The sequence below is a fragment of the Catharus ustulatus genome, chromosome 22 (assembly GCF_009819885.2).
Source record: "Catharus ustulatus isolate bCatUst1 chromosome 22, bCatUst1.pri.v2, whole genome shotgun sequence".
NCBI lineage: Eukaryota > Metazoa > Chordata > Aves > Passeriformes > Turdidae > Catharus > Catharus ustulatus.
This window is the reverse complement of record NC_046242.1, coordinates 1,485,902-1,512,975: the sequence shown is the minus strand read 5'-3', so window position 1 is coordinate 1,512,975 and position 27,074 is coordinate 1,485,902. Positions and strand designations below refer to the sequence as shown.

The 27,074-nt window shown below is 50.6% G+C and overlaps 2 protein-coding genes across 4 annotated transcripts in view; one reads left to right on the top strand and one right to left on the bottom strand.

Moving 5' to 3' along the window:
• The window catches only part of AATF (apoptosis antagonizing transcription factor), a 37,162-nt gene extending 26,921 nt beyond the window's left edge, over nt 1-10,241 (top strand). Inside the window, exon 12 of the mRNA XM_033078024.1 lies at nt 7,732-10,241. Coding sequence (XP_032933915.1) covers nt 7,732-7,795 — 64 coding nt within the window. The 3' untranslated portion in view covers nt 7,796-10,241. The remainder of the gene's footprint in view (nt 1-7,731) is intronic.
• Nucleotides 10,242-10,836: 595 nt separating this feature from the next.
• ACACA (acetyl-CoA carboxylase alpha) overlaps nt 10,837-27,074 on the bottom strand; it is a 108,207-nt gene continuing 91,969 nt past the window's right edge. For all 3 annotated transcript variants that reach the window (XM_033078023.2, XM_033078021.2, XM_033078022.2), the window contains 6 exons: nt 26,429-26,606; nt 25,051-25,163; nt 19,164-19,318; nt 17,837-18,007; nt 13,678-13,814; nt 10,837-13,497 (listed from right to left, as the gene is read on the bottom strand). In XM_033078023.2, the coding sequence (XP_032933914.1) occupies nt 13,371-13,497; nt 13,678-13,814; nt 17,837-18,007; nt 19,164-19,318; nt 25,051-25,163; nt 26,429-26,606 (881 nt within the window). In that variant the 3' untranslated portion in view covers nt 10,837-13,370. The remainder of the gene's footprint in view (nt 13,498-13,677; nt 13,815-17,836; nt 18,008-19,163; nt 19,319-25,050; nt 25,164-26,428; nt 26,607-27,074) is intronic.

The window sequence follows — 27,074 nt, the reverse complement described above, 5'->3', positions numbered from 1 at the left end:
GTTTTGTGTCCATAGGACCTGTGCTGTTCGTGCTGTTGCATCTTTCTCACAGTTGCTGTACTCTGCTTTTTTTCTCTCCTTTTTATTTTTTTTTCCAAGTAAGAGCAAAGCCCAGCTGCTCTGATTTTTCAGTATTGTTTGGATCCTCTCACCACAAAAAGAAATGGGGTAGGCTCCAAGCTGTTCCTCCAGCCATGCAGTCCTAAAGTTCAGCTTAAATTTCCCTCTGCTGTGATTTAGGACCATCATTTCTCATTGTGTTCCAGGTGGGAACAGATTTTTGCTTCCTCTTTGCAGCAGCCCTTGCACATTTGAGTGAGAATTCTTGTGAAAAGCTGACTGTTATTTTTTGTCTTCCTCCCCAGTTTGCACCATTTGTTTTTGCATCCATTCACAGAACACATCCAAAATACTGAATGGGTGTCTGAAAATCAGATCTTTTGTAGGAGTTTTGGTTCAACTCTCCCCAAATGAAGTCAGTCATTTGTTTGAAAATCAGAGCCACTCTCTGATCAGGGGCTCAGCTCACCTCTCTGTTTAAAATACACCATTTAAACATTTAAATGTTAAAATGAGCCACAGAACCTCTGTCCAACACCCAGCTGGACCACACAGAGCAGGAAGAATCCAACATCTGCAGGGGATTTAACAGAGCAGGCCAGGCCTGCTCTGGAGAGGGAAGCAGCAATGATCACAGCTTCCCTTTGTGGCAGAAAGAGGTAATTTTATTGTTTGCAGTGTGAATCACTGCACTGAAATTGCACTTCACAGAGATGTGGCTGTGCTCTGAGCCAGTTGTTTTTTTGGTGTTTTTTTTTTTTTGGTCAGGCACTTGAAAAGCATGACCCCAGAATAGATCCAGCTCTGATCAGCAGGGCACTGTGCTGCAGTGGGAGAGATTTCCCAGTGCTGTGTAGGAAATGGATGTAGAAACAGCTGGCAGAGCTTTGCCAGGGGCAGGAGGACACCAGGAAGATGCCAATAAATAAATAAATATGTGTCTGCAGTTGGGGGTGGTGCAGAGGGCAGGCAGGGAGTGGTGCTGTCCCTCTGGTTCTTCCTTGGCTGTGCAGGAAGAAGAGAAATCCCTGTGAGGAGGAGCAGCCTGAGCACTGCCAGGAGAGGGATCCCTCCAGGTTTTCCAGCCTGAATTCAGGAGACAAAAGTCAAATAAGTGCCTTTGTCAACATCCCTGGCACTTGGTGCTCACTCCTGCTGCAGGTTGGGATAACATTCTGGAGACAATTCATCTTCCCCCTGCCCATTTTCCAGGCACCCCAGGCATGGGCAGGGCTCTTTAACCTCCTGCTCACATATTTTATGTTCTAATGTGTGGGGCACTGGTGGCCTCCAGCCCTCCTTTTTAACCCCTCTCTGGCAGTATTTTAACACACACACTGGAAGTGATTTTTATGGTTACCTTGGGGGTCTGTGTTTATAGACTTTAACACATTTATTGTCCTCTTGGGCCAAGGTTTTTCTAATCAGTCCAAGGTCATTGCTGAGAATGCTCTGCCTTGGGACAGGGAACCCAAAGGCAAAGCTGGGAGTGTGGTCTGGGGGCTGTCCAGAGCAGAGAGGACGGGGTTGGTTGTGGTTTCTCCTGGGTTTGAGGCTGGGCATCATGTGCTTTCCCCTTGAAACAGGTTTTTCCCCTCCTCAGGACATGGCATCCTTCAGCAGCACCTTGTGCAGGGACATGGGGCACAGAGAGGTGACAGCTCCCTCTCCACAGCTTTTGGGTGCAGAGAGCCTCAGGGAATTCCTGAGGATGTCCCACAGGGCTGGGCTGAGGCTGAACCCAGACCTTGTGTGCACTCATTGCCCCAAAAGCCTCTTTGGGAGGTCAGGTGCACTTGCAGAGAGCTCCTGTGCCAGGTACAGGTGTTTGTTTATTTGTCCCTGTGGGCAGCTGAGGGGTTCCCAGTGCTGGGGTGGATCAGTTCCCAGCCCAGGTGAAGTCTGAGCTCCTGGAAGAGCTGGGTTTGCTTTTGGGGTTTATCCTGGGATTCACAACCCTGAGATCTGCCCCTGGGAGGGGAGCAGAGACTGGACACACACTGCAAACAAGGCCTGGTGTCACATTCCTGCCATGAACATCCTGATTCCACCTCTGGAGGACAGCAGCTTGCAGGGAGAGACATCCTCTGAGGACACAGATGTTTGGTCCAAACACCTTTATCTCCCAAGACAACTCAGGTTATTCTGACAGGTGAAACAAGATTGTGCAAATATGCAACAGTGATCTAATCAGCTGGAACAACAGCAGTATTTTAACTGGCACTACCTTTTAACAGCATCATTAAGGGCTCTCATTACTCTTTTATTAGAGGCTCACTCTATTTCTTATCAGATTACAGAATGAACATAACTCATGGCACTGATTTGATCTCTTGTTAAAGAGGATTACAGCTTTGCATTAGCTGGGATTGACATGGTTTATAATTTGCTGTTGAGGCACAGGCTGGAGGTGTCAATGTGTGACCCCTCCCCACACCCCCCAGGGAAGGGCACCCATACATCATCATTAAACTGAGCCAGGGCCCTGCAGGAGGGGCAGGCAGGACACCAGGGACACCCTGCAGCTCCAGGTGGGGATTTACAGCTGGGGGAAGGTGGGGAATAGATCCTGGTTTATATGGGCTGGTTTATACCTCTGCAAATGGATCCTCATTAGGGAGGAGGGATTTGCATCCTTTGTGAGCCCAGTCAGAGGGAAGGGGATGGCTCTGGTGGGGCTGTGGCAGTGTCAGGAGCTGGGAGTCACTTCCTTAAATCCCACATCCATCTGCAGGCAGTGCAGCCCTGGCTGCAGGATCCAGCCCCAGCCCAGTGCTGCTCCTGCAGGTGCCTGCTGGGAGGCTGAATGAACACCCAGATTATCAGTGGGGTTTGGATTAGAGCCTTTCCCTCCATCCAGCCAGGCCCTGTGCATTTTCCCAGTCAGAATTCTCCCTTCAGTGCAGTTGCTTTGTCACTGAGTGTCTTGCTGCAAGCAGAGGGGGGTACATAGCAGGAAATCCTGGTATTAAAAGATTAATTTACTTATATGACATAAGAGTTTAATAAAAAAATATTAAAAAAAAAAGGTTGGTGAGATAGCAGCCTTTAACGTGGCTCACTTGGTACTTGGGGTATTAAAACACCATGAGAGCAGATTAATGGAGGAATTTGGGCTTGGAGATTGTCAATCCAGGGTGCTCAGCAGCACAGAATTCCTGGGAGGGAGCAAAGCCCTTCCTGCTGGAAGAACTGAGCCTGTTTGGTGAGAGGAAAATGCCTCCAAGGCTGTGCCTGGAGGGGAGGATGTCCTGCATTGGGAAACAAAGGGAGGAGCAGGAGCATGGAGGGCAGTCTGGAACCAAAGGGAAAATGTTTTCCTGTGAAACTAAACCTGCTTGGGTTCATCTGAGACTTTGGCATCATGGAATCCCAGAATCTCAGATTGCTTTGGTTGGGAGAGAATTTAAATCCCACCCAGTGCCACCCCTGCCATGGCAGGGACACCTCCCACTGTCCCAGTGTCCAGCCTGGCCTTGAAATTTCTTCTCTTGGTGCCTGATTTTGCATTATTTGAAATCCCCCCAGCCTGTGAGCCCCTGGAGCACCCATGTCCCTCACCCAGGGCTGATGGAAGGGCTCAGCTGCCAGGCTGGGGGCTGACCCAGCTGCTGGCACTGGGCTGCAATCATTGTGTCCCCAGAGCTGATGTTTGACATCCCTGGCAAGGAGACAGGAGCCTCTGCTATGGAAATTTCCTTCTTAAAGGGGAAAAAAAAATAACCTGTTAAGGGCTGCGAGATGATTTGTCGTTTTTCCTTGGTGAGACAATTTGTCTTCTCCTGCATCAAATCTGTTATAAAACAGGCAAGCTGTGAAAGAGGGAAATCGTCCTCGGAATATGAGGAGCACAAAGAATGGTTCCCTCTGCACGGGGCACTTCCCAGCAGCATCCCAGAGCCTGCCCTGCTCAAATCCCCATCCCAAACCAGCCTGGGAGGTAACACTTAATGGATTTCCTGGGGAAACCAGAGCTGCTGGAGCCTGCAGGTGTCTGCACCCTGTGTTTTGTGCTGCACAAACTCCTGTGAAAATGGGTCTGGGACTAAAATCAGGATGAGAGAGGTTCCAGCTCTGCTCCATGTCTGTGTGCTGAGCTCAGGGCTGGGCAGGAGCTGGGTGTGCTGAGGGGATGTTGGAATTGTGGCAGGGACAGCAGGGATGAGCCCAGGGCTGGGCAGGAGCTGGGTGTGGTAACAGAAATGTTGGAATTGTGGCAGGGACAGCAGGGATGAGCTCAGGGCTGGGCAGGAGCTGGGTGTGGTAACAGAAATGTTGGAATTGTGGCAGGGACAGCAGGGATGAGCTCAGGGCTGGGCAGGAGCTGGGTGTGGTAACAGAAATGTTGGAATTGTGGCAGGGACAACAGGGATGAGCCCCGGGCTGTGTCAGGGGACAGGGCTTTGAGCTCCATCTCTGTGCTGTCCCCTCTCCTCAGCCCATGCCCTCATCCAGCCCCTCCACTGGGCACTGAGCACACCAAGAATTCCTGTTCCTTTCATTCAGTTTTTAAAGAGAAATATTAATTTTCATTGATAAATTTAAGGCTTCAGCTTTGTTTTGTCTTCTGGTGCGTGCTGTGCTTGCTGCGCTTTAATCTGAATTTCACACCACAAAACATTTCACAGATAATCCCAAGCTGGGAGAGACCCCCATGGGTCACCAATTCCAGTTCTTCAGTGGATGATCCATCCATGGATTGAGTCCCCAGAGCTGGGGTTGGCAGCTCCCTGCTCTGCCCTGCCTGGTGCACACAGAAAGTTTTTAGGGAATCCATCAGCCAGCTTCACTTCCCATCATCCAGGGGTGTTCATGTTCCATCTTCTTTTCCACTTTTTGTGAATTAAGAATTCATAGTTCCCAGTGGAGGATGGCAGTAGGAATGGGGGATACACTCATTTCAGTACTGCTTGTGGCATATTCTAAATTATCTCTTTTTTTTGGGTAGGAGAAGAGAAGAAGTGAAAGGTGCTTGGGAAAAGGCAGAGGAATTGCTTGGAGGGTGTTTTTACTAAAGAGCACAGCAGTGACTGGAGCACTTTTAATAAAAACCACCCCCTATAAGCTGAATTTCCCCCCTTAATATTGTTCTTCTGCTGGTTTGCAGAACTGTATTTTCAAAAAAGGAAATAACATGATTGTAATTACCCAGAGCAGCCCAGCACTGGCTGCTCCCCTCCCAGGTTTGCTTTCCCCTTGGAGTATTTGGTGCAGCTGCAGGGGGGCAGAGGAGATTCCTGGGGGTCTGCTGAGAGTTTTTGTGATTTCTGTTTTGATGCTTCACAGAGATGTATGAAATGTGCTATTAATATTCATCCAGGGCACTCCTTCCTCTCTGTTGTGCCTGGAAAATGTCTGTAGTAACAAAACCTGGGATTTGGAGGGGGAAGAACCACTCAGCACCCCCAGCTCAGCACCTGCACTGGCTGTGGCTGCTTTTATTTCATTTTTAATTAAACAATTGTTGACCTGGAAGCAGCAGTGTCCAGGTGGGGAGGAGCCACTGGAAGAGATGCATAAATAATTAAACCAGGGTACTTACACACACATGTTTTATGGCAAATGGCTCTGTGGCTCCTGATCATTTTTTCCAGAAACAGGTTTTATGATAATACAGTAAAAATATTAAATTAGAAAATGCCTCACTAAGGGTGATAAAACCTTACTACAGTGGAAATAGGTAATTATCCCCTCTACAGCCTAAATGACAGTTTAAAAGAAATAAAAATGTTAGTGCTCATTACTTGCTTTTGTGGGTTGCAATAAAGGGTGAGTTAAATTTGAATTCAGGGAAGACCCCTGCTCTGGCTGTAGTGAGGTGGAAGTTGTGTTAATTAAGCACAGGTTATTCCTCAGCCCAGACCTTGTGCTAAAGTCACCTTTCCCCAGCTCCAGGTAGCTCTGGCTGTTTCAGCCCACTGGCTCAAGTCTGATGTTTAATATCTGTGGGTGGAGGAGAGAAATTTTATATTTTTTTAACCAAAATCCAAGTTCATTATGCATAGCCTTAAGGGGGCTGAAAGTATTAAAATCTGCACTTACCCTGGTGAATTGAAACACAGACAAGGTTAAACCTGGAGGATTGATGAGTTTTACTCTCTGCATGGTTAAATCCTGCTGAGGGGAGAGGAAGGAGCCTGGCTGCTGAGGGGAGGGGGGAAAGGGTTGGCTTGTTTTATATTTGATGTTCAGGGTGAAATATTTGCCCTCTTTTGGGGGTGCTGGTTTCTCTCTCCTCTTGTCACTCTGCCAGGGTGTCCCTGCTGTGTCATTTTCCAGACAAATCCACTGGGATTGGGCTTCATCCCATTCCTTTTGCCAGTGCCATTCCTGGGGGATGAGGGAACCCCCCTGACCCCCAAACCTGGAGTTTCCTGTTCCCTGTCAGTGCCAGCAAAGACAAATTCCTCCTTGAAACCTCCCCAGGCTCTGCTTGTTTAAAAAATGGCTTTTTATTTAAAATCTGTGGGATTGGAGCAAATTCAGCATCCATCCCTGAACTCCTGAACAGGAGAGCAGCAAAGGGAGACCAAAACCCAAGGAATTTTCCTGCTGGCTTCTCCCCCAGGGGGAAGGGCAAGGCAAGGCTGCAGAGCAGCACTTTGGGGTTTTTCTGCTCCTCAGGAGCTTTACAATCTCCTCAGCTGGATTTGAGCTGCCTCAGGTTCCTGGGGATGGAAAAAAAGAGTGAGTGTGAAAGGGAGAAGGGGCTGGAGAGGGCAGCAGGGCCACTCTGGATTTCCAGATCCTTTAGGGTGGGTTTGGAGGAAGGTTTGAGGCTGTTCCTGCATTGCTATCACTGAGATTTCATTCCTTCACTTCCTGGGGAAGTTTCTGTGCCATCACTGCTGAACATGGAATTCCTCCTCTGGAGGCTGCCAGGGAACCCTCCCTGCAAGCAGGGACAGGGCACAAACCCAAAAACATTTGGCTCAAACCCAAATATTGCAGTTCTTGGAAGGGAAAATCCCACCTGTGTACCCAACCCTCCCCTCCATGTGTGCAGCCAAGAGCTTTTAGGAGCTGCACTTTGAGAAAATCCAGCTCTCCCCTGCTTTTCCCTCCATGCCTGGCTTACAAGAATCCCTCCTTTCCCCCAGCTCACCTTCTCTGCTTCTAAAATTAAAGATAAATAACACCAGCCCACTTTTCTTTCCTTTTTTCCTTTTTCTTTTTCTTTTTTATTTTTCTTTTTTTTTTTTTTAAAGGGAAATTTGCTCCTGTTATCAGAATTGCTGCACATGGGATATTAATTGGAATCTTGTTGCTGGGTCATTTTCATTGTTTTTCAAGTACTGTCCAAGAAAATGTATGAAAACTAAATTACAGCCCCACGTTGGCTGTGTGATTGAATCCTCCTCACAGCCCTGTACATCCTATTAAAATATTCAATCTTGTTTTCCTACTTGAAGAGCCTGTCTGTAAAGGGCAAACTTAGAGGAACCCTCATTCTCTGGAGATCCAATGTGCATCCCCACTGGAATATTTCCACATTTCTGTCCTGCCTGGGACTGGGCTCACACACATCCCCCCTCTGCCTGTATTTATTAATAGAGATTCTCAAATGCATTTTTAATTACACAACTGAAGGAGGGGAGGCTCTGTGCAGCTTTTTGCTTCCATTTTTGACCTTGCAAAGTAACTTTTCCCTCTGCACCTTTTACCCCCCAGGACGGAGCTTTATCGGTCGCTGTTCGGGAAAGTCGCGAACGGAGAAGAACCCGAGCAGGATTAGGGTCTGCATGGAGCTCCTGGTGTTCTCCAGCTGCTCCTGGTGTTCTCCCAGCTCCTCCTGGTGTTCTCCAGCTGCTCCTGGTGTTCTCCAGCTGCTCCTGGTGTTCTCCAACTGCTCCTGGTGTTCTCCAGCTGCTCCTGGTGTTCTCCAGCCCCCTCAGCCTGCCCAGGAGCTGAGCCAGCCTCGGGTTTGTCCCCAAAATCCTCCCTGAAGGAGCAGCAAGCGCTGCTAAATCAGAGAGAAGTGAGCCCTGTCCAGGCTGGAATGCTTCCTCCCTAAGACAATCCATTTTGAACTATTCCCTGTCCATTCCTGACCTTGATTTTGCAGCCTGGGCAGAGTGCTGGGGGTGGGACACAACCCAGCCCCCCCTGCAGCTGGATCCCCCACGGGTTGTTTGTGTTGAACCCTTGGAGATTTGGGGGCTGGGGGGGTTCAGTGCCCTGTTCTGGTGCTTGGCTGCATGCTGGGAGTGTGTGCCTTCATTTTTCACCAGTCAAGAGGATTTAAATGTCATTTCCATAATTAACATGGCCTTAAAACAGAGGAAAGGTGCTCCTGTGCAGGCCCCAGAGCTCCCAGCTCTCGTTGTGCTTGTTGAACAGGCACAGGGACATTTGGTGCCCCTGATAAAGGGATGTTGAGCATCCTGGGGCTTCTCCAGCCCAGCTCTGATCCTGCACTCTCAGATCTTGCAGCTCTGGGCCAGGATGCCAGCACACGACTGAGGTGACTCCATGGTAGGAAATCCCACAGAGGGAATTTGGGAGCTGCCCTGACCAGAACTGAGGTTCCCTGGTGTCACTGATCCGTGTCACAGCCAGGGCCTGTCCCACTGAGTTTCCCTGTCCCTGCCTGGGCTTTGGGCACTCCAGTTGAAAAGGTTTGTGAGCTGCTGGTCCTGCTGTGATGGTGCAGGAGAGGGCCCAGAGGTGACAGGAGGCAGAGCAAGGGGGAGGCTGTGGTGGAACAGATCTGCCAGGGTGAGTAAATCCCTGCTCCTGGCAGGGCAGCAGGGCTGCAGCTCCCAGGGAAGAGCTTTGATTTCCCTTCCCTCCCTCCTTCCCCAGCTCTGTGGTCCAGGCAGAAAAGCAGCTGGAGTTTGGGATCCAGTGATGGGATCAGTGGGGTTTCAGTGCCCCCACGTCCAGCAGAGCCCAGCACAGCCCCAGCCAGGAGCTGATTTTTGTCACCTGCTTTGGATCAGCTCAGGTCAGCACTCCCCATCCCATGGCAAACCCTGGCAGTGTCACCTCCTGTCCCCAAGGGAGATTCTGTCCCCAGAACCTCGGTGTAACCCTGGAGCTCTGCGTTTTTGGGGTGCTGGGGGCTCTGCCACCCTCCCTGTGCCTCCTGTGTCCTCTGCACCTCCGGGGCTCTCGGGGTTTGGTTTTTTTTTCTGTTCCCTTCCCGGCTGTAATGTTAAAAGGGTAATAGGAGCCACTTTAAATGTGATAACTTCTCGCCGGTATTGTTGGAGGAGATAAGAGCCCGAGCCGAGCTCAGCAGCGCTTTTGAATTCACTTATCAGTGTTTGAGCAGGCGCTGCCTGTCCCCATCCCTGCCACCACCTGGGCCGGGGGACACGGGGGACACGGGGACAGCCTGGCCCGGGGGAGCAGCTCTGACCTTGCACAGAGGGCAGGACAAGGGCTGGACCTGGAAAAGTGCAAAAATCCCCCAGGAGCAGCCCTGAGGGGCTCTGACAGCTCCCAGAGCCTGGGGACAGCAGGGACAGGGGCTCTGTGTCACCCTGTGTGTCACAGGTGAGGGGGACACACACAGAACCTGAACTCCACCAGGATTTCCTCATGCTGCCAATTCACTGCGAGATCTCCTCTCCCCCATCAACGGAATATTAATTCTTTATTAATTCATGATCCAGCTGCTCATTAGCACCTCCACAAATGGGCACCACACCTCAGCAAAGCACTCAGAGGTGTTTTGGGGACGGGGCTGTGCACAGGGAGGGACACAGGGCTGTGTTAATCCTCTCCCCCAACCCCGCCACAGCCAAGAATTTCAACTTTCAGACAAACAACTTCATTTACAAGTGTGTCTCTAATTAGCTGCAGAATTAGTAAAGCAGAGTTTTCCCCCCATAGATCGGCCAGAGCCCCGGGGGAGGCTCTGGAATGGAGAGAATCGCATTTCCAATTATTTTGTTGAATTGCTAATTTAGTTATTGTGCCTGCCGTAATTGTGATGGGTATTGGGTGTGCAATTCAATTTGTTTTAAATATTTGTGGGAAGGCTGATCAGTAATGGAGCTGACCTATTTCATGGCCCAAAGTGAGAGAAGAGACTAAAACAAAAACCAGCTACAAAGCCCCAGTTTGTCTCAGTTTTTATTTTGATGTCTCTCATCCCTCTTAAGACTGTTGATGCAACAAAAGGTTTACATTAAAAGATGATGGCACTTTGATCTTGGGCTTTGGAGAGCTTACAGCTTTGGTATGTCTTTTCTTGGCATTTTAATATGGAGATATTTTAGGCTAAAGAGTTTTAAATGTGATGCTGGAGTTCAGTAGGGTCTGTCCCCTCTGCACCCCCCAGATTTTAACTATCATGATTCTGGCTTGAGAAACGTGGAAAAAAAATCAACTGCTGGAGTTGTGGTGGCTCATGTGGGCAAATTTAAATCTCACCTTTTGTGTGAGACCCCAGAGGTGTTTGGGGATCAGCTCCCAGGGATCTGATCCTGCTGGGCCCTTCCCTGCCCAGGGCACAGGATGAGGATGGAAAAAGGCTCCAAAAAGGCTCCAAAATCCCCCAGTCCAACCCTCCCTGCCCCAGCACAGCCCTGGGAAGGACATCCCCACGTTGTCCCACCCCAGCAGCACTCCCTGGGGTTTGGGGGGTTCCCCTGCTTGTCCCATTCTCTGTGATGTTCAGGATGACAATAAATGAAATAATTCATGGAGGATTGGAATGGGGAGACACCTGGGGGCAGAATCCACAGACCCCTCCCTGTCCTGGCCTCCAGCAGAGCCCAGCACATCCAGGACAGGGTGACAGAGGCCACTCAGAGCAGACAGAGCTGTAATTCATTCTTTTTATTAAAAGAAATTGAGGTAAGTGAAAAACTTCAGCACCAGCGAGAACCGTTCGTACCCAGGGGTTCCCCCACCCAGTGACCCCCCCACCCACACCTGGGGACACCCTGGGGACACCCTGGGGACATCCAGGTGCTGCTGCCACAGGGCCCCAGCAGGCCAGACCCCAAAGTCACCCAGCAGAGTTTTTGAAGCTGCTTTGCCCCAGGTGCAGCAGGGCCTGAGCTGGTGCTGTAACACTGAAATTTGGGGGCTGCTCTGCACGAGGCTGTGGCAGAGTGGGGACATTTCCCACTGTCCCTGCAGCTGTCCTGGGAAAGGGACCCTGGGGACAGGGGAGGAGCCCCCCAAGTCCCGGTCCTGCCTGGCTGACACATTCTCTGTCCGTGTGTCTGTCTGCAGCCCACCCTGGCATAAGCAAAAGCATCTTTGGGGCTTGTTCAGGGGGCTCTAGTGGAAAAAAAAAAATCTCTTAAATCAAATTAGGGTTCTTAACTATTAAGAAAAAGCAAATCCTGCAGGTGGCCGAGCTCTGCTGGCCACGGGCAGGGAGCAGCGAGCCCGGGCTGGCACCTCCAGTCACTGGCACCAAGGCAGGGCTGCATTGCACTTCAGGAGGAAACAAGGACAGGTGAGAGGCACTGGCAGCATCACTGATCAATTCTCTCATAAACCCAGCCCTGATGGAGCATTCTCATCCATACAGCCCTTGCTGCTGTACTGAAGGAGGGGCTGTAAAATCTGAAATTCTTTAAGACCATCATGGGTGAGGCTGGGACTGCCCAGAGCTCTGCCAGGAGCTGTGAGAGGGGGGCTGTGCTTCCCTCCAGCACTGCAGCTTCTCTCAGCTTTTGTCACATAAAAAACCTGTGGAAAGGAGTTGGGGACCTGGGCAGCTGCCACCCCTTCCTGCACTTACCTGGAATGAGATCCCAAACCCAACCTCCTCCCCAGCCAAGCACAGGCAGCTCTGGGGCAGGGCAGGATGATGAGAAAAGCTCTCCTCAGGTCCTCTGACTGAAATTTCCTCCTGCAGTTCCATCCCCACTGGGGGATTTGGTTCTGTCCTTTCTCCTCCCTCACCTCAGCTGCCTGGCTCTGCCCAAGGAGAGGGATGAGCACTTACACCAAGGATACACCAAGGATGCACAGCGGGTTGTGTCCCCATCCCTTCTCCCTGAACACATCAGGGAAGGGAGAGCACAAACACTGAGAGCTGCACTTTGGTCTCTTGTGCCTCCTCCCAGAAGGGCCTTGCACACAATCCACAGCCTGCTCTAAGGGAATTGGGCACCAAGGCAAAGCCAGGGGGGTTCAGGCCCCAAAATCCTGCCCCCAAAATCCTCCACAGCCCTGGGGAGCCTCCTGGGGGCACGGGGACAGCCCTGGCCACAGCAGCTAAAGGCTGGTTCTGCTCTACAGGACAAGACAGACGTGGGACACACAAATCAAATCACCACTGACAGAGGGTGACACACAAATCACCACTGACAGAGCCAGGGGCTGGAGAGGGGACAAGGGGACATTGGCACTTGTCAGCACGGAGCTGCTGCTGCGGGCACGGGGCAGGGGAGGAGGGCAGGGGGTCCCTGAGGGACAAGGGGTGACCTTGGAGGGACAGGGGTGTCACTAAGGGGTGACCCTGAAGGACAGGGGTGTCCTTGCAAGGACAGGGTGTCCCTACAGGGGTGACCCTAAAGGACAGGGTGTCCCTAAGGGGCGTCCCCAAAGGACAGGGGTGTCCCTAAGGGGTGACCCTAAAGGACAGGGTGTCCCTGAAGGGACAGGGGTGACCCTGAAGGGACAGAGGTGACCCTAAAGGACAGGGTGTCCCTAAGGGGTGTCCCTGAAGGACAAGGGGTGTCCCTAAGGGGTGACCCTAAAGGACAGTGGTGTCCTTGCAAGGACAGGGTGTCCCTACAGGGGTGTCCCTGAAGGACAGGGGTGTCCCTAAGGGGTGGCCCTAAAGGACAGGGTGTCCCTGAAGGACAAGGGGTGTCCCTAAGGGGTGACCCTAAAGGACAGGGATGTCCCTGAAGGACAGGGATGTCCCTGAAGGACAGGGTCTCCCTACAGGGGTGTCCCTGCAGGACAGGGGTGTCCCTAAAGGGTGTCCCTGAAGGGACAGGGGTGACCCTAAAGGGACAGAGGTGATGCTAAAGGACAGGGTGTTCCTACAGGGGTGTCCCTAAGGGTTGTCCCTGCAGGACAGGGTGTCCCTGAAGGCCAGGGTGTCCCTGCAGGGCCCTGCTGTGCCAAGGCCTCGCGGTTCCGGAGCTCCCAGCCCCGCTCTGGTCAATAAATAAGGTACAGGAGGGGACTCAGTTCCGCAGGCGCTCGTGTTTATCCATTTCCTCGTGTCCCTGGCCAAAGGACACGCTTCCTCTGGTCAGCTTGATTTGAAAAAATAAAACTGTCCCTGCAGCAGCGTTCCCTGAGCCTCCCCGTGGTGGCCCAGCAGACCAAGGGCAGTTCCCAGCTCCGGGCTCCTGGGGCAGGGCGGGGTGGCACCCACGCTCCTACGTGGAGGAAGGCGAGTCCATTGTGGAGAGGATCCTCACGACCTCGGCTCGCTGCGTGGGGGAGATGTGCTGGGTCATGTGCACGATGGAATCCATGGCAACCTCGGGATTGGCCTGGACCAGGCTGCAAAGGGACAGAGGTGAGCGAGGGGCTCGGAGCCTCCACAGCCCCCAGCAGGAATTCCAGGGAATGGATGGGGCTGTGAGCCCTGGGAGCTTCCTGCTGGGGCTGGAACCCTGAGTGGGGAGCTCTGGAGCCAGCCCTGAGCCCTGAGCCCAGCCCAAATCCCCTCCCTGCACTCACCTCCGGATCTGCTTGAGCACGTAATCCCTGGAGATGTATTTGATGTTCTCCTCCACCACCGAGCGAACGCCCTCCTCCTCCGTCAGCTGCTTCTCCAGCCACTCCACCAGGTCCTTGTTGCTCTCCCACAGGTAGGCCTGCCAAAAACCACAGCTCAGCTTGGCAAAATCCACAGGTAGGCCTGCCAAAAACCACAGCTCAGCTTGGCAAAACCCAGAGCTCAGCCTGGCAAAACCCAGAGCTCAGCCTGGCAAAACCCCCAGCTCAGCCTGGCAAAACCCACAGCTCAGCCTGGCAAAACCCACAGCTCAGCCTGGCAAAACCCCCAGCTCAGCCTGTCAGAACCCCCAGCTCAGCCTGCCAAAACCCACAGCTCAGCCTGGCAAAACCCACAGCTCAGCCTGGCAAAACCCACAGCTCAGCCTGGCAAAACCCACAGCTCAGCCTGCCAAAACCCAGAGCTCAGCCTGCCAAAACCCACAGCTCAGCCTGCCAAAAACCAGAGCTCAGCCTACCAAAACCCCCAGCTCAGCCTGCCAAAACCTAGAGCTCAGCCTGGCAAAACCCAGAGCTCAGCCTGGCAAAACCCCCAGCTCAGCCTGCCAAAACCCACAGCTCAGCCTACCAAAACCTAGAGCTCAGCCTGCCAAAACCCCCAGCTCAGCCTGCCAAAACCCAGAGCTCAGCCTGCCAAAACCCAGAGCTCAGCCTGCCAAAACCCAGAGCTCAGCCTACCAAAACCCCCAGCTCAGCCTGCCAAAACCCACAGCTCAGCCTACCAAAACCCAGAGCTCAGCCTACCAAAACCCAGAGCTCAGCCTACCAAAACCCAGAGCTCAGCCTGCCAAAACCCAGAGCTCAGCCTGCCAAAACCCAGAGCTCAGCCTGCCAAAACCCACAGCTCAGCCTACCAAAACCCAGAGCTCAGCCTGCCAAAACCCAGAGCTCAGCCTGCCAAAACCCAGAGCTCAGCCTGCCAAAACCCACAGCTCAGCCTGGCAAAACCCAGAGCTCAGCCTGCCAAAACCCCCAGCTCAGCCTGCCAAAACCCAGAGCTCAGCCTGCCAAAACCCAGAGCTCAGCCTGCCAAAACCCACAGCTCAGCCTACCAAAACCCAGAGCTCAGCCTGCCAAAACCCAAAGCTCAGCCTGCCAAAACCCCCAGCTCAGCCTACCAAAACCCAGAGCTCAGCCTGCCAAAACCCCCAGCTCAGCCTGGCAAAACCCAGAACTCAGCCTGGCAAAACCCACAGCTCAGCCTGGCAAAACCCACAGCTCAGCCTGCCAAAACCCCCAGCTCAGCCTGCCAAAACCCCCAGCTCAACCTGCCAAAACCCAAAGCTCAGCCTGGCAAAACCCCCAGCTCAGCCTGGCAAAACCCAAAGCTCAGCCTGGCAAAACCCAGAGCTCAGCCTGCCAAAACCCAGAGCTCAGCCTGGCAAAACCCCCAGCTCAGCCTGCAGCCAGCCCTGCCCTCCCCACGGTGCCTGGGCTGGCAGCTGTGGGTGACACACCTGCCTGGGGAGCCCCACACACCCCCCTGTTCCAGGATTATTTATTTCTTCTGCCTCCTGCCATAAAGGGGGTGGAAGGGGACCAAGGAGGGGCTGCAGAGAACGAGCTGCATCCATCCCAGGAGCTGCCCCAGGTCAATCCCACTCTCCCTGCCCAAATTCTGGTGAAACGTGGCTGAGCTGAGGTGCAGCTGCTCAGGGGATTCTCCCAGTGCTGAATCATCAGGGGACCTGAGTCCCATCACCCCCAGGCTGTCCCTGTGCTGTCCCTGTGCTGTCCCTGTGCTGTCCCCAGCAATCCTGGCAGCCCTGACCCAGCCCAGAGCCAGAGCAGCTCCTTGGGCACAGCTCACAACCCCCTTTTTGCCTTTCACGAGATCATTGCACCTGATATTTGCTACATAGCTGGCTGTGTAATAACTCAGGAGTGTGTGAGCCCCTAACAGCCTTCTCTCCTCTCCTCTCATTTTCTTTACAAATCATTTAAGAATCGTTTTGTTAATGGTTTCCGGAAAAGCAAGTGCTGCCATTAGCACTCATTCATATTTATGTCATTTTATTTGGGTAATTAAACACAAAGCTCCTCATTTAAAGGTGCACTATCCTTCTCTGTTATCACTAACCAAGTCAGAGGCAGAATGACAATGAGCTGGGGGTGGTGACACCGCGGTGGCACCCCCTGAGCACCCCCTCTGGGACACAGAACCAGAGCCATAAAGGCTGGAAAAACCTCTGAGACCATCGAGCCAGCACTGCCCATGTCCCCAAGTGCCACATCCAAAGCCACAGCTTTGAAATCCCTCCAGGGGTGGGGACTCAGCACTGCCCTGGGCAGCTGTGCCAGAATTTCCAATTCCAGGCAGGAATTTCCCTTTCCAGGCAGGAATTTCCAGTTCCAGGCAGGAATTTCCAGTTCCAGGCAGGAATTTCCCTTTCCAGGCAGGAATTTCCAATTCCAGGCAGGAATTTCCCTTTCCAGGCAGGAATTTCCCTTTCCAGGCAGGAATTTCCAATTCCAGGCAGGAATTTCTAATTCCAGGCAGGAATTTCCCTTTCCAGGCAGGAATTTCCAGTTCCAGGCAGGAATTTCCAGTTTCAGGGAGGAATTTCCCTTCCCAGGCAGGAATCTCCCCCATGCCCACCCTGAGCTGCCCTGGCCCAGCCTGAGGCTGTTCCCTGTCCTCTGTCCCTGCTCCCCTGGCTGTCCCCTCCTGCCACTGTCCCAGGTCACTCCAGGCCAGCCCCAGCTCCTCTGGGCACCTCCCCACCCTGCCAGGGAGGAATTTTGGTTCCAGAGCCCATCCCAGCCCCTGGCACTCTGCAGAATCCCCAAATTATCTGATTTCCTTTCACCCCATGTCTCTGATTGTCCCAGCCCGGTGATGTCACTCGGAGATTTTGCTTATTTTATGTTTTTTCTCCTTATGATGATTGGAAACTGGTGGGGTTTTGCTCCCTGCCTGTGCCCCTGCCATGCAGAAACGCTCCCTGCATACAAAGGAAGGTTCAGGGAAGGGGGGAAAGCCCAGCCCCAGACCTGAGCAAAGCTCCATTTACCCAAGAATCCCAAAGCTTTTAGTTTAGGAGAATATTTAATACTCTTATTAATCATTTTTAATCCGTTTGCTTTTAATTAAGAAACAGCATGATGCTTCCCTATCAACATATGCCAGGGAGCAGATTAATTGTGGCTTAAGATAACTCTCCTTGATTGGTGTAATGTATTAGCTAACGAGCTGCCTGCTTTTGGAGAGCTCAGGCTCTACCTTGGAAAGGCTGCTGCCCTCCAGAGAACATCCCCCCTTCCCTGGAACCCCTGGGTCTTGGGGACTTTTAAAATGGAATGGGAAAAAAAAACCAAAAAAAAAAACCACCCCAGAATTCAAAAATGAAACAATGAAATAAAATAGGATTTTAAAAAATAGAAAGTAAAATAAATAAAGTTAATTAAAATAAATAAGATAAAGTTAAATAAAGTAAAACAACCAAAAAAACCCAGAATTCAAAAATAAAGCAATGAAATAAAATAGAATTTTAAAAAATAGAAAGTAAAATAAATAAAGTTGATTTAAATAAATAAGATGAAGTTAAATAAAGTAAAACAACCAAAAAAACCCAGAATTCAAAAATGAAGCGATGAAATAAAATAGGATTTAAAAAAATAGAAAGTAAAATAAATAAAGTTAATTAAAATAAAGAAGATAGAGTAAAATAAAATTAAATAAATAAAGTAAAATAAAAGAAAGTAAAACAAAAGAAAGTAAAATAAAGAAAATAATGTAACATAAATAAAATAATGTAACAAAATTAAGTTACAGAGTAAAAGAAAATGAAACAAATGAATGAAATTAAATAACAGTAACAAAGTAAAAATGAAATACATAAATATATAAAAATAAGAAAAATAAATAAAATTAGATAGAATAAGAATAGACTAGAATAATAAAATTAAGTAAAAAAAATTAAAATAAATACAATAAAATTTAAAATAAAATAAAGTAAAATAAAATAAAATAAAGTAAAATAAAATAAAATACAATAATAAAATAAAATAAAATTGTAAAATAAAATAAAATAAAAGACAGGTCCTGGCAGCCCAGGAGCCTCAGCCCCAGCCCCAGCAGGTCCTGGCAGCTCGCACTGACCTTGACTGTCCCCTCCACCTCGACGAACCAGCGGCGCAGCATGGCCTGGATCTGCCCGTCCGTCAGCTCGGGGTTGGCCTCGTGGATTTTGCTCTTCACGGCCTCCTCCAGCAGCAGCCGCCGCAGCCGCCAGTAAAAAAACGTCCTGGAGGTTTTCCAGTCCAGCACATCCTGCCAGGGCACAGGAACAGAGGGACAGAGTCAGGGACAGCCCTGGCACAGACACAGACAGACAGAGAGACAGACAGACACACAGACACAGACACACACAGACACAGACAGACAGACACAGACAGACAGAGAGACAGACAGACACACAGACACAGACACACACAGACACACAGACAGACAGACACAGACAGATAGAGAGACAGACACACGGACACAGACAGAGAGACAGACAGAGCCACCTCCTGCCCAGGGACCCAGCCTGGCCTCCTGCTCCTGCTGGGATGGTTTCACTTTCTCTTATATCTACATGTATAGATTTATATATTTACATGTCTATATTTATATTTACATGTCTATTTTTACATGTCTATATTCATTTACATGTCTATATTTAGTCACATGTCTATATTCACATGTATAGATTTACATATTTACATGTCTATATTCACATTTATATTTACATGTCTATATTTATGTCTATATTTCTATATTTATATTTGCATGTCTGTATTTACATGTCTATAGATTTACATGTCTATACATGTCTATATTTACATGTATAGATTTATATATTTACATGTCTATATTTATATATTTATATTTACATGTCTATATTTACATGTCTATATTCACATGTATATTTACATTTATATATTTACATGTCTATATTTATATATTTATATTTACATGTCTGTATTCACATGTCTATATTTCCATTTCTATTTCTGTGTACACAACCAGGATGGGAGTGCTGGAGCAGCTGTCTCAAAGCTTTGTTCCACCACAACCATCAGTCTCATTTTACAGAGCTGGAACAGCTTCAGCTGCTTCACAACAGCAAAGTTCTCTTTGTTCCAAACTCTTGTAACAACTTTCTACCCAATAGTATAATGTTAAAAGCTGACAAGCATTTGCTCAGGCCAATTAATAAAGCCACACATCTTGCTTTGGACAATGCTTGGAATAGCTTAAAACAATGGATAAACTTCATTATTAATTTTACATATTTCTACTCTCTTGCTTAACAAATTCTCAGCTCACAGCCCTGTTGTTTCCTGTCCTTGCATCTTCAGCATTTCTCCACCCTCAGATTTGTTTTCTGAGAGTTTTCTGCCTTTTCTGTGTCTCAATCTGGAGGTTGTCCCAGGGCACTCACGGTGATGGCTCCTTTCTCCTGCATCCTGCCGGGGGTGTCGTGCAGGTCAGCGAACTGCATGGCCACCTGCTGGTACATGGGCAGCAGGAACTCCTCCCTCTCCTTCAGCTTGGCCTCCAGCTCCTTCCTCTCAGCAGCGCTCAGCTCGGGGGTGCCTGCAAGCACAAACAGCTCAGAGCCTGGGGGTGCAGCAAATTCCCCCCTGGAAAGGGAAATTCCCCACTGGAAATGGAGATTCCCCCCTGGAAATAGAAATTCCCCACTGGAAATAGAAATTCCTCCCTTGGAAAGGGAAATTCCTGCCTGGAAATGGAGATTCCCCTCTGGAAATGGAAATTCCTCCCTGGAAAGGGAAATTCCTCCCTGGAAAGGGAAATGCCCCCCTGGAAAGGGAAATTCCTGCCTGGAAACAGAAATTCCCCCCCTGGAAACGGAAATTCCCTCCTGGAAATGGAAATTCCCTCCTGGAAATGGAAATTCCCTCCTGGAAATGGAAATTCCCCCCTGGAAAGGGAAATTCCCTCCTGGAAAGGGAAATTCCCCCATGGAAAGGCTGCCCAGCCCAGGCACAGCTGCCCAGGGCAATGCTGAGGAATTTTAAAAAGCCAAAGGGCAAACCCCAGAGCATCAGTGCCCAGCACATCTCTGTGGTCCAGCCCTGATTTTGTGCCACAGAGACTCAGGCAAGAGCTCTGGGGGTGTTTTCACCATGGAAACTCCGTTCCACTTAAATGCCAACCATCCAAGGCATCAACTCAGTGACATTTAGGGGACTCACTCCTGAAAGAGAATAATGTCCCAAAATAATGTCCCAACAATAATGTCCCAACAATAAGGTCCAGCAGCAAACAGACCATGGTAGCCACCTCCAAGCCACCAAGCCCAGCCTAAACCCCAGCCTAAACCCCTGGGCACAAGCTTTACAGCAAGCCCAGCAAGGACCAGCCTCACCCAGTGCAGAATGCAAGGCTGGAATTCCCTGGCTCACAGAGGGTGATCAGACAAATCCATGCAAGGCAATTCCAGCACAGGCTCCTGAGCATGAAGATCAGCTCTGGATCCCTGCAGGATGCTGCTGCTCCTTCCCCAGCTCATTCCCAAGATAATCCAAGGCTGCAGCTCCAAAGGGAAGAGCTCCTGAGCACTCCTGGCTCTCACACCCCTGTATTTGCATTTTTTCTAAGCCACAGCCCCTCCACACAAAGATCCTTCCCAGGGAAAAAGTGTTTTTTCCTACCTAACCCTTCAGAGGTGAGTAAGAAGGTTTTAATTAAGAGAAGCTCCCCTTATAACCTTCAGAATAAAAAATTATCTATATTTATCCACGTTGAACTCCCTGGTTTTAATGGCAACAGAGGCACTCAAGGCAGCCCTGCTGAATTCCAGCCCTGGCCACCGAGTCCACCCAGGCAGGCCCAGTAATGATTTAGGTGAGATTAACAAATATGTCAATGTCTATTTTCTGCTTAATTTAAAAGCAGCGTCTATAAAGATTTTTGACTTCTGAACCCTGTTCTCCTGGAAGAAAGAAGGTAACAATGAGGAGGGGGGATAAAGAGTGATTATCCCATCATCGATCGTTTGTCAGGAGCATTTCTTATTCACTGGACTATTGTAAAAAGCTAAGCTCTCGATCAATCCTGTAAGCCCCCTGTACAATTAAATATCTTGGAATGGTTTTCTTTCTTTCCTAGTCAGATCTTGAGGCCTCAGGGTTTTTTCAGAAAGCCTGGGGTTTATTTATTTATTTTGCAAGGAAAAAAAAAAAAATAAAAAAAAAGAAGCCTCCTTCCACAAATCTTACCCTGGCAAGGAGAGGGGAGTTAAAATATGGGATTCCTTTGCTCTAGAGGTACTTGACAGTTAATGAAACTGTTAAAGTTTAAATCATAGGAACATTATAGACCTCTAGGTATGGATTGGCTGCTAATCAATAGGGAAACAAAAGGAGCAGAGCTCTGAGACAGCCCCACTCCACGAGCAGAGAGCCTGGCACACAGCTGGGAGCAGCAGGAACCAGTGTGACCCTCCTGAGCTGGCAGGGAGCACTCCTGGAGTGCCACAAATGTCACCTCCCTCTTGGACTGCAGCCTCCAGGTCACTGTGGGATGGGAAGGGGCAGGAAAACATCTGAATTCTGTTCCCAGCACCTCCAGCTGGCAGGGAACACCCAACACCTCCTGCCTCTACACTTTTATCCCTTTTCTTGTTCAATCAGCAGCAATCCTGCCTTAGCCAGGTTGAAAAGATGCCCTGGAAAGCAGCTTTGGGGTCCCACCTCATTTCCACACCTGCAGCAACACCTGAATCTCACCTCCTCCTCTTCTGCCTTGAGCAAAAGTTGACAGAGATATTTTTTTTTCTCTCCTGTGAGGGTGTAATGCCCTGGCACAGCTGGGGCTGCCCCTGGATCCTGGCAGTGTCCAAGGCCAGGCTGGACAGGGCTGGGAGCAGCCTGGGATAATGAAAGGTGTCCCTGATGAGTTTAGGGCTCCTTCTAATCCCAGCCACCCTGGGATTCCATGGAATTCAGCAAAAATGCCAGAGGTGTCCAGGCTGCCCAGGTTACTGCCCCAAGCCCAGCTGGAGGGAGCTGCTCAGAGGGGAGGGAAGGTCACAGGGAGCCTCTCACCTCCCTGGAGACACAGGCATTTTTGGATTGTCTCTTGTTTCTTTAAATGAGACAGCCTGTAATTGCTTCACTAAATATTCAGCAGGATTTATGTCAGAAAGGTGCAGCATGAACAGCCAGTGAAGGTCACACATGCTCTGGAACAGGCTGCAAATATCCTTGGACAGAATCCTGAGATTCCCACCCTGCCCCTTCCCACTCCTTGCTCCTGAGCTCTCATTTCCAAACAGGTCAAGTGACATAATCCCAAAAAATTCCAACCCCAGCCCTCCTGGGGGGAAATCCCAGGTGCCCAGTGCCACAGAGGAGCTGACAGACAGCAGGATTTGCTCCTGGAGCCCCGTGGTGGTGAATTAACACCAATTTAAATGCAGCAGCACCTGCACACTGAAGCTGCACACAGCCACAGAACAAAGTCCCAGCCTGTGTCCATCCAGCACCCCATGAGAGATGGAGCCCAAAGAGCTGAGGTTCCCCCAGGTTCTCCTGAAAAACTGGCACTGGGGGCCAGTTCTGCACCCCAAAATGTTTATTTTTCAGAGAGGAGCTGCTGTGCTGAGTGATGAGTACTCAAGTGTTCACTCACTATTTGGAAATTCAAAGACAATTTTGGATGCTCTTTAGCCAAGGAAGGTGTGAGGCAAGCCCCAGCAGCACAGACTGGCTGCCCTAGGGAATGAAATACATGAAATAAATAAAATTAGAGGTGCATTCCAGCACACAGGACAGCTCCCAGGATCAGTGAGGACATTCCCACTATCAACACACATCAGTGATGACTACAGGAGACATAGAATTGCAACAGTGCTGCTGTACCTGGAGCCATTCTGCCATTCCCTTCTCTCACATTCTGCCATTCCTTTCTCTCACATTCTGCCATTCCCTCCTCTCACATCCCAGCCCATCTCTGCTCCCATTTCCCTGCACCTCTGGCACAAGGCACAGAATCTCTACATGAACCTTATTTTCACTCCATGTTTTAATCTAATTGTAACAAACAAACACAACTGAATCTCTGGGTTTTAAAGCCTGGCCCAAGGTTTGCAGGCTGCACCATTCCCACATTTTTGGGTGATCCCTGCTGTCCCAGCTCCACGTGGGAATGTGGGGACAGAAGGGCCACCCTCACTCCCCCTGCCCTCTGCTGGAGCAGCCCCACTGCTGTGAGTGACACTTTAATAAACCATGGGGCTAATCAACATTGCAGCACTCGTGCTGGAGAATTGATAATGAACAGATTTATGTCAAATGATTCAATATCTGCCAGCCTCCCCTGCTCTCCCATCCCGGCCGCCACGTCCGGGCTGGTGGGACAGCACCGCTGCTCCCCGAGCTCTGGGGAGGGATGACAGCCACTCAGGGGTTAAAGAGAGGCAGTGAACCCCCAGCTAATGAGTAAGAATTCAGCAGGCAGTGTAAGATAAATGGAGCTTTCTCTGCTTCTGCTGGAGTCAGCATGAACTGCGGCCCTGCGGCTTGTTTGTGGCAAATGGAGTGCGCGAAATATCAAAGGGCAGTGATCCAGAAGAAGACCGACTTTGACAAATTTTAAATTGGCCAGAAAGAAAACCAGCAAAAAAAAAAAGGGGGGGAAAAAAATTATGCAATTCAGTGTGTCCTGCAATCTTGGCTTTCCTGCTCTGGTGTGGAATTAGTGGCAAAACAGCAGCGATGATCACCCGATGCTGGGAGCAATTACGATCCATCTCAGGGAGATGCTTATCAGTGACTGAGGCTTTTAGAGCTCTCCCTATGTACAGTTGTAAGTGACTTGCTCTTGTGTTGCAGTCATTTTAATTAAAGTGTATGGAGTTTGCTGGGAGTAATTACCCTGTAGAGGAAGAGGGGGGAAAAGAGCCCGAGCAGCTCTGGTCTCCTCACATGGTGCTGGGGTTGAGGCTGCTGGCACAAAACTCTACCCCACCTTCCCCTTGTGGCTTTTTTTGTGTCCCTCAGGGTTTGAGGGTGTCCTGCACTCAGAGGTGAGTGCTCTGCTCTGCTCCCCCTGCCTCCAGGATTTCCACACTTTGTGCACAGCATTCCCTGTGGCTCAGCACATTCCCTTCCCTAAGCACATATCTGATTTCTCCTTCCCTGGAATTCCCTGGGTGACAAATTCCCATGGAAGGGGAGCTGGGGGTTCCTGCCTGGACACCTCCAGAGAGGTTTTTCAGGACTCTGAGCTGGGTCCCCACCACTTGGGGTAATCACTAAAGGGACACTGTCAAGTCCGACAGAGGCCAAACTTGAAAACTTTTGAATTTAAGATTTAAGACACAGAATAACAGAATGGTTTGAGTTGAAAAGGACTTCAGAGATTATTTCATTCCATGGGCAGGCACACCTTCCACTATCCCAGGGCACCCCCTCACCCTTCACCCTTCATTATTCTCTTCCCAAGGCATATCAGGAGGTTGTTTTGTATATAAATTGTTGCCCTGCCATAAATTTTAAAAAAAGCCAAATAATAAAATGTAACTGCAGCAATAGCCAGGATTTATCAGTCATTTGCAGAACACTTTTCCTCCTGAAGGATCCCAAAAGGCTTTATAAATTCAAGCCATACCCACATGGCACACTTCTCCCTCCACTGAAATGTAGTCAATTCTGGAGGTAAAAGGAGGCTCTGTAAGATTATACTCTTATAGTAAGAGCCAGTAAAGAACTATCTAAAGAGCCAATTCCCCCAAGAGAGAACATATCTGATATTAAGTGCATTTTGCTGAGCACTCTGTATTTTGGGATGGTGAGTGTGCAGCAGGCACTGGGATCACTCAGAGTGGCAATAACACAAGGCTGGTTGTGCCAGCACTGAGCTCTGCACAGCCCCTGCTCACAGAGACAAGGACAACATTCCTCATTCCCCTGACACTGAGGAGTTCATGGATGTCACTCTGCAGGGTACCCCAGACACCCAGTGACAGTCCAGCAGCCCAAAACGACTTTGATCAAACGTGAAACGCTTGGCCCACAAACCTTCAGTGAGCTGAGCAACTGCTGAGCTGGAAATCAGACCCAGGCATCTGCAGTGAGGGTCTGTTGTGACATCCAGCCAATAAAATAAAATAAAATAAAGAAGAGAAATCAGCTCAAACCCCGCTGTGTTGCACACCCAGGGTACACCGAGCATCACCTCACACGTGCACTGGGCTCATCTGCTTTTCTTCCCGAGGCAGCCAGCAGTAAATAAAGAAGGAAATGACTCTGAGCAGAGGCTGAGGGGTGCCCAGGTCCCTGCCAGGGTGCCCCACGTACCCAGGCGCTCGGCCAGGCCGATGTACACGGGGTCCACCCTGCGCATGGTCTTCACCAGGTCCTTCCTGCGGAACCGGATCTCCACCGTCCCCTCGGGCTCCAGGATCCCCCCTCTGCAGGGCAAAGCACAAAGCACTGCTGGCACCTGGAACCCAGCTCACAACTGAGCATCAGGCACACAACTGAGCATCAGGCACAGAACTGAGCATCAGGCACAGAACTGAGCATCGGGCACAGAACTGAGCATCAGGCACAGAACTGAGCATCAGGCACAGAACTGAGCGGCTCAGCGCCAGCTGGGAGTGTGGGAGCATTCCCCAGGGCTGGGGAGGGACAGAGAGGTCACACAGGGCTGGGGAGGGACAGAGAGGTCACACAGGGCTGGGGAGGGACAGAGAGAGCTCAGACAGGGCTGGGGAGGGACAGAGAGGTCACACAGGGCTGCGGACATGGTCATACATGTTTGGGGAAGGACAGAAATGTCAGGCATGGCTGGGGAGGGACACAGAGATGGTCAGACATGGCTGGAGAGGGACAGAAAAATGGTCACACATGGCTGGGAAGGGACACACAGATGGTCATACATGTTTGGGGAAGGACACACAGATGTCAGACATGGCAGGGAAGCACACACAGTGTCACACATGGCACAGACAGGCACACAGATGTCACATATGGCTGGGGAAGGACACACAGATGTCACAGAAGGACACACAGATGTCACACATGGCACAGACAGACATACAGAAGCACACACAGCACAGACAGACACACAGAAGCACACACAGGTGTCACACACAGGTGTCACATACACACACAGAAGCACACACAGGTGTCACACACAGCACAGACAGACACACAGATGTAAACACAGGTGTCACACAGGTGTCACATATGGCACAGACAGACACACAGGTGTCACACACAGATGTACACACAGTGTCACACACAGCACATACACACACAGATGTCACACACAGATGTCACACATGACACACACACATAGGTGTCACACAGATATCACACACAGCACACACAGTGTCACACAGTGTCACACACAGCACATACACACACACAGTGTCACACATGGCACACACAGACACACAGATGTCACACAGGTGTCACACACAGTGTCACACAGATGTCACACACAGGTGTCACACACAGCACACACAGGTGTCACACACAGGTGTCACACACAGGTGTCACACACAGATGTCACACACAGTTGTCACACAGTGTCACACACAGCACAGACACACACACAGATGTCACACAGATGTCACACACATGACACACACACACAGAGCCCGCAGTCAGGGCTCACAGCCCCCCGAGCTCAGTGTGCAGGGCGGGGCAGGCAGAGGCCGGGCTGTACCTGCTCTCCCTGTCCGCGTACATCTCCATGTGCCGCGGGTTGATGGTGGGGTCGATGACCACCCAGGAGCCGCCGCGCAGCTCGCCCTGCGGCGGGATGTAGATCAGCACCGGCTGCCGGTACTCGCGCAGGCCGTCCACGATGTACGCGCCGAACTTGAGCACCTGGTCGTACATGTCTGGGGACACAGAGAGGTCATGGGGCTGGGGACACAGTCACACAGGGCTGGGGGACAGAGTCACACAGGGCTGGGGACACAGAGTGACACAGGGATGGGGACAGAGTCACGCAGGGATGGGGACAGGGAGAGTGACACAGGGATGGGGGACAGAGAGAGGTCACACGGCTGGGGTCAGTCACACAGGGCTGGGGACAGAGTCACACAGGGTTGGGGACACAGAGTGACACAGGGATGGGGACACAGTCACACAGGGCTGGGGACAGAGAGGTCACAGGGCTGAGGACACAGTCACACAGGGATGGGGACAGGGAGAGGTCACAGGGATGGGGACAGAGTCACACAGGGCTGGGGGACAGAGAGAGTGACAGGGTTGGGGACAGAGAGAGTGACACAGGGTTGGGGACACAGTCACACAGGGCTGGGGACACAGAGAGAGGTCACAGGGCTGGGGACACAATCACACAG